Source organism: Nycticebus coucang, chromosome 4 (assembly GCF_027406575.1).
Source record: "Nycticebus coucang isolate mNycCou1 chromosome 4, mNycCou1.pri, whole genome shotgun sequence".
Taxonomy (NCBI): Eukaryota; Metazoa; Chordata; class Mammalia; order Primates; family Lorisidae; genus Nycticebus; species Nycticebus coucang.
This window is the reverse complement of record NC_069783.1, coordinates 26,836,358-26,850,116: the sequence shown is the minus strand read 5'-3', so window position 1 is coordinate 26,850,116 and position 13,759 is coordinate 26,836,358. Positions and strand designations below refer to the sequence as shown.

Below are 13,759 nucleotides of genomic sequence, written 5' to 3'. Positions count from 1 at the left end.
GACTGCCATGACCGCTCTCTGTTTCAGTCCGTTCCTGGGGCCACTTCTACAGGGCTCCAGTATGGGAAGCTGGGGAGGGTCAACTAGCTTGAAACCTCCATAACAAGGTGGGACACCATGTCAGCAGACTCCAGGGGAGGCAGCCGGGCCCCTTCACAGGAAACCCATTAGACCCCAGAAAGGAGCCTCATGGCAATGGTCACATAAACTCGGGCAGCACCTCTGGCCTCAGGAGATGGCCCGGGCGCCACAGAGCTTTGATGAATTCCAGCCTTGCCCACAGCGCCAGCTTTCAAGGATGGAACGAAAGCAACTGTTTCCCTGAGGACTGCCCTCGGCGGGCCAGTCCCCAGGTGTGTCTCCTTTCAGCCTGACTTCTACCTTACAAGACAGGTGTTATACCCCTCTTTACATATGAGGAGTAAGGCCCATAGCAGCTCTGCAGCTTGTTCAAGGTCTCATCCATAGCCATATGGCAGAGCCAGGATTTGCGGCCAGATGTAGCTGTTTTGAAAGCTCACTGCCCTAAGCAGTCTCTGAGCACCAGGCAACTTGCTAAGGATGGACTTTGCAATCCTAGGCAGTGTTAGGGAGCCTCAAGGATCATTTGGTGTCCCCTGCTGAACAGAAAAGCAACCAGAGAAATGAAGGGACTTGTGTGCAGCAGGCACTTGTCATGGGGAGGCACTCCAGATGACTGCCTAGCCCTGGCAGGCCTGTCTGGCTGCTGCACACACTCTTTGCCCCATATGCCCTCACCCTGGGCTGTGCCCCTTCCACTCACTGCACTGCCGGCATGGCACATTTGCCGCCGTGGCCCTGATACAGGCTGGCCAGCTCCATGACCTCCACCACGTTGACGAAAGTCCTTGGAAGCTGCAGGAGTAGAGGGGAGGCCTTCATTAGGCTCTAGGTGGTTGTGGAGGGAGGGCACTGGCTGTTGCTGGAAGTAGCCTGGGGGGGGGGTCATCTGCAGCCCACTCCCCTCTCCTCAATTTCTCCAATGAAGAAACTCAGGCCCCGAGGCGATGTGACTCATGTTATCTTGCTGAGTCTCCTTAGCATGCCCACTTCCTAGATTCTGAAGTCACATTGCTCTGGAGGTGAGGTCGTTGCTACCACACAGTCCAGTCTCTGATGAGGCCAGGATTTCCTCTGCAGTGGAGCCTGGCAGCTGCCCCTTCATGCTACCCAGGAACCCATTCATGGCGGCGCCCTGCTCGGATTGCATTCCACTGATCACAGTCTGCCTAAGGCACCCAAGGAGGGATTCCACTGAGCATTATGCAGACAGGTTGCCGGCAGGTCCTGGGACCCAGCAGCCACTCTTCCTTACCTCCTCATAGAGGATGTTCAGCGCCTGCTGGATGTGCTGAATATACTCCTGGCCTGACTGGGTCTCCTACAAAGAGAAAAGGGTGCTGTCTTCAGCTTTGGGCTCCACTTGGGAAGGACAAGAGCACAGGAGGACATGGGACATGGGCTGATGGCAGAGTGGGCATAGAGGGGCTTCAGTGGTCCTGACCAAGCTGGGAAGCCCAGTCTTTGTTGCTAGTTGACTGAGATAGTTTTAAGAAAACATCCCTTGTCCCCTACTAGACACCATGAACAATTTCCACCCCTAACGGCTTCCTAGTGTCTCAAACCCAAAGGCAGCACCGACATGTCTTGGCCTCATCGCTCAGCGGTCCCTTCTGTCACCTGACCTCAGCCTTCTCCAGCCACTTACAGTGCCCTGACGACCACACACCCCCTTTCCTCTGGGCTTTGGCCCATGCTGGTCCCACTGCCTGGAACCTTTGCTCTCCTGCATTCGCCTGGATTTTTTTTCTTTGTGATTCAGCCCCAATGGTCTCTTCCTCTGACCCACGTCCCCAACCGGAAGCTGATTTAGTGGTGCCATGTGTGGCGTCCAGGCCCTTTCCACAAAATGATGCTCTCGGGAGTATAAACCTGACTGTTTCTGTGAAGGACAGGTACTCTGGGGCGAGTGGAGGACATTTCCCTACCCCAAGGTGCCCAGACAGCTCTGAGTGACTGCTAGTTTCCGTGGACCCCTGGAGTCCAGGACACAGAGATATTTAAATCCCCACGAGGTCAGGCAGTGAGGGAGAGAACCAAGGGGAAGAGGCTGAGAAAATCTCACCCTGTGTGTGTGGGCGTGAGTCTCCTCGAGCCTTTGGTATCTGGCCTCTGTGAGCCACGAGCAGCAACAAAGGCCTTCTCCTCCCACCCTACCCGCCTGTGACTATCAAACCTTCCACTGCAACCTCTGAGGAAGGGCAGCTGCCTTTTTCCGGCCAAATAAAATATAGAATGTCCCCAACTTAGAACAACATGTATTCCAAAAGTTAGAGCTTCCAGAAGTTTGTAAGTCTGGACACGTTTCCCCATAGAAATGATGTTAGGAATGGGGCTGGGTTCCCAGGCCAGCTGGCTGGGGTTGGTTAACTCATGATGTTCTTGACAGCAAGCCACACTGTCCAGACTGGCCCAATTCTATTCAATCCCACTTACAACATTGTTTCATCTCCCCCCAGAACAGGGTGGGGACTCCTGGCAGACATGGGATGGGAACTGCTGGTCCCCTATCTGGGCAGCACAGAGCAATATTTATGTTGATGGAGAGGCTACTGCCTCAGCAGTGCCCAGAGGGGTCCATCTAGACCAGCAGTTCTCAAACTGTGGGTCGCGACCCACAGGAACTGTATTAAAGGGCTGTGGCATTAGGAAGGTTGAGAACCACTGATCTAGACCATTCTTCTGGAATCAGGGAAACAACGAAGCTGCTTTTCCAGGGGCCACTTGGGCAGTAGAAGAGGCCAGGCCTCGCCTGGTGGATGTGAACCAGGGGTTTCCTGGGAGACTGTGAGAGAGGGAGGAGCAGGGCTCGGGCAAGAGTGAGGATGCCAGAGGCCAGCGACTCCTCAGCTCCCCACAGGGGCAGGTCAGGGGAACCTACCAGATTCTCACAGTAATGACACAGGCTCAGCTCCCCACTGGGGCAGGTCAGGGGACCTACCAGATTCTCGCAGTAATGACACAGGTCATTGCTGCCAATGAAGAGTGTGACCAGCTTCCAGTCTTTTTCCAGGTTGATTTGCTAAGGGGACAGAAGATCCGGAGTTTAGGCCCTAGTGGGGGGCACTGCAGAGGTACTCACTGGGCCAGCTAGACAGACCCCCAAGTGCCTCCCATCCTCTTTCTATCAAAACAGAAGATGGCAAGTGGGGTCTCCCAGCCGTCAGCTCAGGCCAGGGTGAGCAGTACCACAGAACTGAGGGGTTTGGGGAGAAAGGCTATTTTCCCTCTGAAAGCCTCCTGAGAAGCTGCAGTCGGGAGCAGAGCCTGGATGTTCCACATGTCCTTGAACCCACGAAAGACTGTGTGGATTAACGTGTGACCTGAGGGCCTTTGAAGGAGTCCAGGTCCAGAGACGCAGCTAGAAGCCAAAGCCCCAAGCTGCCCCTTGGAGGAGTTCTTAGGGTCTTAGTGAGGGGAAGGGGAACTATAGCAAGCACTGGGGCGGGGGTGCTGGGGAGGCCCTGGGAGCCAGCTGTCTACTCAGCCACCTCCATAATAGGAGTCTGCCAGGAGCTGAATTCCAAAGGCACAAACACAGAGCTGGTGAGACGCTTCAGAGCGGGAAGGAGGAAGGACTGGAGTGGAACGAGAAGCCTATTTTTAGAACCTCACATTTACAGAACAGGGCTCCGGGAAGCCAACTCTTGGGTAAGGCAGGAAACTGCCAGAGGCCAAGGCCATAATCTCAGCCAACTCCCTGCTCTACCTCGCCCTCCTGTCCTCAAGCCCTGGGTCTGGGAGAGCATATGATGCGGTAGCCGCTTCTCGGGGGCCCCTCTGGCCCCTCTTAAAGGCCAGCTGGAGCAGGAGTTGCTGCGGGGAAGGGAACTCTCACTGGGTGGTCTCTTCCCCAGCTAACTGGAGACAAGCACCCTTCAGGGTCAGTGGGGTCTATACTCACAGAGCTGTTTTTCATTCGTTCCACCAGGTCCCAGGCCTGGGCTGGCATGTCCCTAGGCAGGGGGAAGAGAAAGAGACAGTAGGGTTGGCTCAAGAAGGAGAGGTACTTCAGGAAGAATAATAGTATACGGTACAAAGGTCTATTCCTTCTGAATATATTGAAAGGTTTCCCATTCTCCAGAAATCTCAGCCTAGTAATAATCAAAGATGCCATGGTTCTGGGGGCCACAATGATCCAGGCCCTGCCACCCAATAATCTGCATCCTACCCCCTCCTTTGGCAGGCTCAGGCCCTCACTGGCCGTTCAGGTTCCATCTGGCCAACCTTCCCATCAAGGATTTTCCCTTATATTTCCTCAAGCTCTTTCTTTGCAAGCTGAGCCTGTTTGTTTCTTATTCAATCGCCTGTTTTAAAAATAACCTTTTGTATATTTGAAAAAAGTCACAGCTCTAAATTATCCCTCAGCTTTCCCCTTCCAGGCTTAGCTTAATGATTCCTTTAACCTTTGCTTTGAAGCCCCACTCTCTGCTCCTTTAATCTTGTTTCTTCTCCGTAGTTACTTGGGTTTCTATACCATTTTCCACCTCTTTTTCTCCTCCCCTCCCCCCATGAGAAGGCTAGGATAGGGAGACAATAGGGACAGAATTAGTGCTCCCTTCATTCCCCAGATGTCTGCCATTAATACAATAAGGCCATTTGGAGTTTTGGATGAGAGAGTGCATGCTGATGGAATACTACTCAGCAATGAAAAGGAACAAACTATTGATAATACCGAGCAATGTGGATGAATCTTAAAATAATTTTGATAGGTGAAAAAATTCAGATCAAATAAGAGTACATACTCTGTGATTCATTTATATGAAATTTTAGAAAATCCAATCTAATCTATAGTGAAAGAAAGCAGATTGATCATGGCCTGGGAATTGAGGTGGAGACAGAAGGGGCAGGAAGGAGAGATTACCAAGGGACATAGGAAGCTTCTGTGGGACATGCTTATCACCTTGATTGTGGTGATAATTTCACAGGTACTATGTATAGATATGTCAACACTGATCGAATCATATATTTTTATATGTGCAGTTTATTGCGTGTCAATTACACATCCATAAAGCTGTGTTTTAAAAAAGATATGTATGTGAGAAATTAGGTCAGCAAAGGGCGTACTCCAATGGCAGTGTCCACGGAAGAAGTCATAAAAGCAGCAACCACACTGGTACCCTCCCTGCCCTTGTTTCTCCATTGAGGAGCATTTACATATCCAAGATCAATACACGATTGCTGATGGGGACATCAGAAAGCTATAAAGAAAGACTTCCTTGGTTGAGGGTGACCACAGAAGTGCCTCTAATCTTTTAATAGGTTTAATATGTGACTAAGATCCATGAGCAATAAACCCTTGTGGTAGGAGAGGAGGTCAGGAATGCCCACTTCCTCCCTCTCCCAGGCCACCATCTCCCACACTCTGGCCCAGACCGAGGCCTGCTCCCAGTCGGCCTCCCTGCTGAGCTCTGTGCCCACTCCTCTGTTTCCCCTGCTGCTCCAGGAAACAGCTGTTCTACCTTCAGCTCTGCCACCACCTTGCTAAGTGAGCTTGCACAAGTTCTCGGATCCTGCTGTAGTGGAATTTTTCCATCTTTTAAAGGAAGAGGTTGGACCAGATGGTTTCAGGGGTCCTTTCTGAGTCTGCATCTGCCTGTAGATGGCTCAGTTAACATTTTACACTCTCTTCTCTTGACTGTAATCCCTAAGTACCAAATTATCTCAGTCTGCAGTGTTGCCATGCACAACACCATCATTTTCCAAAAGTGATTTTCCAGTTTGTATTTAGACTGCAAGCTCTTTGTGGGCGGAAAGATCACCTTTTAATTCTTTTGTATCTTTCGGTAACTGCCTCAGGGCTCAGTCCTCTGCAGATGTTGAATGAATTCTTATTGACTAATGGAAGGAAAGTTTGATGTTGAATAAAACTCTGAAACTCAATATTCTAATAATGGCAAACTAGTTTTGTGCTTGTGGATTTACACACTATACTATCTTTTTTTAATATTTATTTATTTATTTTGCAGTTTTGACCAGGGTCGGGTTTGAACCTGCCACCCTCGGTATATGGGACCAGCACCCTACTCCCTGAGCCACAGGCACTACCCGTATACTATTTATCTCATTTAATCTTTATGACAACCCGAGAGATAGGTACTATATCATCCTCATTTACTAAGACCCAGAGATGCCAAGCAACTTGCCCGAGGTCACACAGCTAGCATGTCTTGGAGCTGGAATGCAGACACAGATGGTCTGACCCCAGACCTTGTAACCTTAGGTGCTCTGCTGTAGTATTTATCTTTCTCTTTAGGTGAACTCATCCTCTTCTATGCTAATGAACAATAGAATGGAGATAAAGAAAAGTCATAGAGCGGTTCTCCAACCTCACTTAAGTCAATGGATTACTCCACTTTCCCTAACACAGGACATCAGAGATGCTCACAAGAAGCTGCGTGTCTCAACTATTTCCTCTGCCACGGACTGTTCTGGCAGAGGTACTGAGTGGCAGTAACATAGAAAAGGTGACAAGGGAAGTGAAGCAAGAAAAAGAGAAGGGGCTTGAATGGCAACTGTGTGAGGAATCAACCCCTGGGTAACGAAGCCTGTGCTATGTAAAAACAATAAAGTGATGACGATGATGTCAACAGTAATCATAACAGTAATTAGATGTTGCTATAATGACCCTACAAAGCCCAGTTTTTGCAGAAAAAATAAGTTCTTCCTGCTTATGACGTTGAGGAACTGACATCGCTTCCTGTGGCTCAGAGACTCAACCTGAGCATGGGGCCCACATTGCTGCTTCTGAAAGGAACGTTCCCTGTAAACAGACTGAGTCAAAGCAGTGTCGTTTCCCTGGTGATGGGAGCATAGCGATCCTTCCACAAAGCCGACACCCAGCACGCTCCATGCAGAAAATCAATGAACCTGCTCAGGCATTTCAGCTTTAATTATCTGGGTTGTTGTCAACAACAGAAATCCCAGTGAAAACAAACAGCCACCATGCTGTCTTGGGGGCTCTGTCAGAAAGGCTCTTTCAGTGTCAAAGACTGCAGTGAAGGGGGAAGAGAGGAAAGGCAGACCACTGTAGGTCATGCCCTGAGTTCTCAGAGTCCTCTCATGCTCCACTGTGCCTCTGCTGTTGGGAGGGACGGCACAGCCAGCAAAGACAGCGCCCGGGTATGGGGCAGATGCGCTGCCACTGCCCCAGAGAGGGCAGAGTGAGGGGCCTGGATTTAGGCTTGGTCTGATCCTGGCTCACTGACTACTTTCCGGGTAATCTCGGCTGTTCAGGAAATTTTACAAGTGTCCTTGTAATAGTGCCCTGTCCAGGGGTGTTGGGATTGCATGAGCTAATCTGCATGGAAGCTTCTGCCCAGGGCCTCTGTGCACAGATGTTACCATCCCTTCTTGTGGGGGGCCTCACACCATGCGTCTCTCCTATTGCCCACCCGATCTCAGCCTTGCCCTCGTGCTCCCTCCTGTGCCCACACCCGCTCACCGAGCTCTGGCTCCTTCTACTGCTACGTTCAGTCCCGTAGTCTCCTCCCAGGTGCCAGTAGAGAACCCAAGGAGGTTAGGGTTGAACTTCTTCAGAATGTCTTTAAAGAAGGAAGAGGTGGAGCACTCAGGTGAGAGGCGGCAGGCACTGCACGGGGACTGCTGTGTTGGGCTGCGGTGGGCAGGGGGCTTCTGGGGGTTCTCGGAGCTGGCTGAGGTCCCCCTTGCAGATAATCTGCTCCTGCCCTTCTTCTGGGGAACACCTGGCTCTGGGGAGGGGTTGTTATGGCCACAGGGATGGCACTTCTCAGAGCTGCTACTTACTGGGCAGTGTGGTGTGTGTCTCTAAGACCTCATCCCCTCCAATGCTGGGGAAGAGAAAGCATATGGGTTAACACCCCTGCCCCCCAGTTTGCCACTCTGTGGGTTGTCACATGTATGCGTCAGAACCAGAGACTCTGCCCCTAGGCATCGTTCCCCTCACCCTCAGGGCTAACACAAGCCTCTTGGAGTCTCCCTGCGTCTCAGTGCTGGGCTATCTATGGGGACCCACCTTGTCTCAAGGGTGAGAGGGGAAACACGCCACTCATGCCCCTTCAGGGAACATCGTCAGGACACAATGAGTCAAGAACACCCTCACCTCCAAGAAAGGCCCCTCCAGGACGTGACTGTGCCACTGGAGTTGTCTGCTCGCGCTCCTTTTGCTGTCTATGAAAAGCAGAAAAAGGGTTCCAAGCCTGTGCTGGGTTGGGGTGCAGGCTAAGGGCACTGGGAGAAGCCCCTCTGCCCCTGGGGTAGCAGCTACGACCTGGATCTGCCTTTTCTAAAAACAGCAGCAGCGGCTCTCCAGCCACCCTAAACTCTGAGTTGTCGCGACACTTTCTTCTCCCCAGTCCTCTGTCATCAGTCCTGCCAATTCTTCCTTCCCAGCCTCCTTCGCTCCCACCCCTTTCTTTTTGTTCTGTCTGCCACGTTCCTAGTTGAGACTTCCATCTCCTTGCCGCAGACCACCCCTGGCCTCCTGCCTGACCTCACCACCTCGTCCCTAGTCCCTCCTGTGCACACCTTTCCCCGTGCCCCACCCTGGCTCTGATCTTTCAGTGTCTAACCCCCAAACCTCTCCCCCAGTGCTCTCAGCTCACCATCATCTGGCTTCTCTTCTCCTCTCCTTTGTTCGTGCCCTCCTTCCCTGGCCCCACAACCTTCAGACCTAAGCAAACTGACCAGCTGCTATTGCTGAAGCACAAGAGCCTTGGGCTGATGTGCCCTGTTACCAGCCCCCCCCACCACCATCCCTTTCCAGCCCCTAAATCTATAAATTCATTCTCTAAGACTGTCATCAGGACCTAAGATACCTCCTCTATAAAGATTTCTCTAACTATCTAACAATTTACAAAAGTAACATGTTTGCCATAATCAGCAAAAAGATACCAAGATTTTGAAAAAGTGAATAATCTACCCCACCTTAAGAAGCCTGTCCCCTGCCACAGAAACCCCCCACATACCCACACCACTACAGCCAATGAAGGGTTAGCAGCCTGTGTGTGCCCTTCCACAGCTTTCTGCATGTTCATACCAACGTGAGAACACATTCACACACATGCGGGGCTGTTCTACAAAAATGAACACCCTATTTTTGAAAGTCCTATATGCCATCTATGAGATCAGGTCTCTCCTTCCACGTAGGTTTCTTGTTCTTTTAGCTAGACAAGTTCTGGGGGGCCATGGCTGCATCTCATCCCCCACCCCCCTCCATATTGTTCATAGAGGTAAGATCTACCACCCTTTGAGTCTGGGTAAATGGAGATGAGCCCGTGACAATGGAAGACAGACCTGGGCTAGTTCCCTCAGGCACTGACTGGACGGCCTGGCTATAGTGGGGATGGGGCGTTGGGGGAAGGCTCCGCAGGTGAGGTCTGAGTGGGACTGGGCAGGTGGAGGGACAGGGTGCCCCGGTGGTGACACAGACAGGTCCTCAGTCATGTGAGCCCACTGCGAGGAACAGAGGATTCTGGCTAGGCTCAGTACTCACAGTCAGGGAGTCACCCAGGGCAGCCACCACTTTGATGTCTGCAGGTCGGAGCTCATGGACTAGGAGAGACAGGTGAGGGGAGAGATGGCTGTGGTGGAGGCAGGAGACTACCTTTTAAAGTATAAACTTTCCCCCGAGTTGATAACTTGGCTCTAGTCCCATAGGTCTCTATTGCTCTGATTCTAGCCTGAGGCTTTAGCAATTTTGCTTCTTCCATTCCTGGGGAACAACCAAGGCACTGAGGTAATGAGTTGAATGGTTATGGCCCTGGCTAATGGCCTTCCTCAAAGGAGCCCAGTCACAGTGGGGTGGTTATAGCTGTAGGGATCATATAGCATAGGACAATCACTGGGCAGGGAGGAGGGAGGGCTACCACTGGAACTGTAAAGAGACAAGAAGTAGGGTTTGGTTGAGAGGCCCATGCACCACCACCTGGGAGCATGACGATGGCTGCAGGCCAGCTTCTCCTGGGCCTCCCAGCATCTGGTCTGCACCACATGGCAATTAGCAAGGCCCACTTCGAGCTCCCAGTGTGTGTTCATGGGGTCTCCCACCCTGCCAGATGTTTAGCAAGGGTCTTAACTGAAGGGGTCGATGTTTTCACTCACCAGAGGTTGGAATATTGTTGGAAGGATTCCACTCCATACACAGAAAGTCAGTGCCCCAGTTCTAAATCAGCGAGAGAAAAGACACAGCACCCAACATTCATTGTACAGGAAGACGACTTTCAGTCCAAGAAGAACCAGCTAAGGAATTTTTGGTGGAGACTAGAAATATATCACGGAAGGGATCATGGGAGGGTAAGAGTGGTTAAACTGTAGGGAGGCTAAGAGAGAAGTTAGAAGGGGAGAAACAGGTGTCTACCTACCCCTATGCACAACACGTAGTGTATACATCCATGCGTGTACCCCAACACATGCCCACCCCCATAGCCTTTCCCATCCCAACCTCTCTACACCTTGAATGGAGCCAGGAGCTGCCCCAGAGCAGGGGAGAAAACAAGGAAGTCACACAACAGGTGGTCTCCCAAAGAACACAGGACCTGATGCTAACCGCAAGAGATGATGTGTGTGTTTTGGTGGTGTTTATGCTAATTGACACTAATTATAATGTTAGGACCTAAACAATAATTAGTTACAATATTTTTAGGAAAATAACATAAAATTTTTACAGTTGCACATCTTTTCTGTAAACCTGTACATCTTTTTGCATAGTTAAGAGTCACCGATTCCTTGTCTGTATACAAATGGACACAAGCATTTACTTTAGGTTAATGCTCCTTGTCTCCGTAGGGCAGAGCACATTTTCCAGGTGCTGGGGGAGGGGTGGGGCAGGAAAGAGCCGGCACAGAAATGACTGGTACCAGAAAGCTGGGAGAAGGATTGAATCTCCTGCCAAGGTCCCAGTGGAGCTCTGAATGTAGAGTTCCCAGTGGGGCTCCCCCAGCAGGTGTCTGGGAGGCAAAGGCTTTGACAGCTCATCTCATCCATTCGATCAGATAATGATGAAGACAAGTATTGTTAGAATATGAAGGGGCAAAAATGAAACTACTGTTCATATTATTTGCTTAGTCCAATGGGATTGAGCTTATTCCAAGGTATTGCTCAATTCATTACACTGGTGGATTTCTTCTTCCTCTTGGAAGTAAAACTGTTTGGAAGTTTTACTGAAATCAAGGACACGCTTGTACGCGGATGACAAATACCTGGGGGAAATGCAATTCTAAAAAATGAAGTAATAGAGTCATCAACACATTAGAAATACTTCCTGAGACAAGAATGCAGGTGAGTTGGCACAGATCGGAACTGGAGCGTGCTTACCTGTCACAGGAAGACCCACACCCCACATCCTAAGCCAGCGCATCCCCAGCCCCTGAGATCTCACTAAATTGCAAGTTCTGATTCAGTAGGTCTGGGGTGGTGTCTGGGACTCCGTATTTCTAACAAGTTCCCCAGTAATGTGGATGTTGCCTGTCTGTGGCTGCTTTGTTATTATTTTTGCTTTTGTTATTCTTTTTAATTGACACATGATAAATGTATACATTTATGGGGCACAGTGTGATATTTTGATACATGCATACAATGTGTAATAATCAAATCAGGGTAATTAGCATATCACTGCAACCATTTATCATTTCTTTGTGTTGGCAACATTCAAAACTTGCTCTTCTACCTCATCAAACTGCCGTAGTTGACCACCTCCCTACACTGACCACCTCTTTAAGTTGACCTAATTTCATACACCAGATGTGCACCCCATGTACATATTAGTAGCAGGCCTAATTCCTTATGTTGACCGTGTCTGTATGTTAACTAGTTTGTTACAGTCCCTTGGAGGGTCACCTTACAGAGCTTCTACTGTATTTGCAATTATCTGATTAATTAGCCTTTAACTATAGTCACACTACTGTGCTACAGAACATTAGAATTCATTCCTCCTGTTTAGCTGTGATTTTGTATCCATTACACATCCTCTAGTTATCCTTCCTCCTCAACCCTTCCCACCCTCTGGTGACCACTGTTCCACCCTCTGCTTCTGTGAGACCATCTTTCTTAGCTCCCACATGTGAGTGAGAACACACAGTACTTGTCTTTCTGTGTCTGATTTATTTCACTTCACATAACGTCCTTCAGGCTCTTCCATGTGCTGAGGATGACAGGATTTTGTTTCTGTGGCACTTTAAGTAACAAGCTTTTAAACACATGTCTTTCTAGGCCTGGGGTTCTAACCTCTTCCAATGGAACGAACTAAATTATCATCACTTCTTTAGCCTCACAGGAGCCTGAAGGCCAGAAGGGCAGGTCAGACCCACTCTCCTTCCCACTGTCTACCCAGTACTTAGCACAGCGCTTGCTCCATTTAGGCATCCGATAAGTAAACGTTGAACACATAAATAAATAAACTCCTGAGTGACAAGATGCAGCTGACATTTCAATGATAATGGAATCTGGTCACTGATTACAGGGCTAACGTGAGCCTCAGAGACTCCAGAAGAGGCTAGAGATGGCATAACCCCAGCCGGAAAGCTGTCATTGCTTGTACCCCACAGCTTGACCTCTAACGCTTCTCTGGTCATTGGACACAGGTTAGTGTGTTCAGCTGGCTCGTAAGAGGTCTCTCCCCAGTTACACCCCCTGATCTCCACAGTATCCTCCCCGTAGCAGTCAGGGCGATCTTTCACAGAGAAGCGGACCCGATTGTGTCACTCTCTCCTAAACACTCCAAGGGTTTCCCACCTCTTTCCACCTGAAGTCCAGCCTTGTTACTCAGAGGTTCAGGCTCCTGTGACCCGGCCCCTAGGCACCCCTCTGATCTCAGCTCCTCTACCCTCTACCTCATTCTCAGGTCCCCAGCCACCCTGACCTTCTTTCTCTTCCTCAGATGACACCCAACTTAGCCCCACTTCCCAGCCTTTGTGCTCTTTGGTCCTTCCACCTGTTTCCGCCTCTCCAGGCAGCTGGTGTGCCTATTATGCACATGTCAGTTCAAATCTCCCTCGGAGAGGCCCACTGTGCACAGTGCATCTGAGTTTGCCACCTTTCCCCCAGCCCCAGCACCTCTCTCACATCGCTCCCCATCCCCATCCCAGAGCGGCCATCACGACCTGAAATGATCATGTTTAGACTATGTTTTGGATGCTCCCTTAGTAGATTGTATGCTTCACCAGGGTGGGGCCCATCTATCTGGTTTTCTGCTCTATCTCCCTGGAATAGTCTCCTGCACACTGTAGCTGCTCAGTAGTTGTGGAACTCCATTAGGTGCTAACTTCCCAGTCAGGACTACATCTGACACTTCTCTGAATCCCCTCCTGCCTCTAGCACAAGACTGGACAGAGGACAGGTATGAAACTGAAACTGGTGGTTGAGCCCCGACCTGGGGGCCAACAGACCTGACCTAGACCAGCCTATCTGCAAGGTTTGGGGCAGTCCAGGATCTTTCAGGCCATCTCTGTCCCTAAAGCCAGGGCTCTGTGTCCTCAGAGGTAGAATGACTGACTTGAAATAAGCAATAAAGGCTGTGGGCCCACACGAATACGTCTCAGCTTCCTTTGGGGCCCAGCCCCTGAAATCAAGGTTCCTTTCCACTCAGCTTCCACCTTCCAGGAAGTCAACAGAACACTGCCTCCCCTTCATCTCTTCCTGAAAGGCTGAGCTATCTAATCCGAAACCACGTCTGTGAGCAAAGAAGCACAAAGGTCAAAGA

General features: G+C 50.2%; 1 protein-coding gene across 1 annotated transcript in view; it reads right to left on the bottom strand.

Moving 5' to 3' along the window:
• Positions 1–13,759, bottom strand: part of PLB1 (phospholipase B1) — a 142,397-nt gene that overhangs the window by 18,161 nt on the left and 110,477 nt on the right. The window contains exons 45-53 of the mRNA XM_053589696.1: positions 10,165–10,225; positions 9,557–9,615; positions 8,165–8,232; positions 7,849–7,892; positions 7,526–7,625; positions 3,986–4,037; positions 3,023–3,103; positions 1,337–1,402; positions 785–876 (exon numbers count right to left, since the gene is read on the bottom strand). Of these exons, the coding sequence (XP_053445671.1) occupies positions 785–876; positions 1,337–1,402; positions 3,023–3,103; positions 3,986–4,037; positions 7,526–7,625; positions 7,849–7,892; positions 8,165–8,232; positions 9,557–9,615; positions 10,165–10,225 (623 nt within the window). The remainder of the gene's footprint in view (positions 1–784; positions 877–1,336; positions 1,403–3,022; positions 3,104–3,985; positions 4,038–7,525; positions 7,626–7,848; positions 7,893–8,164; positions 8,233–9,556; positions 9,616–10,164; positions 10,226–13,759) is intronic.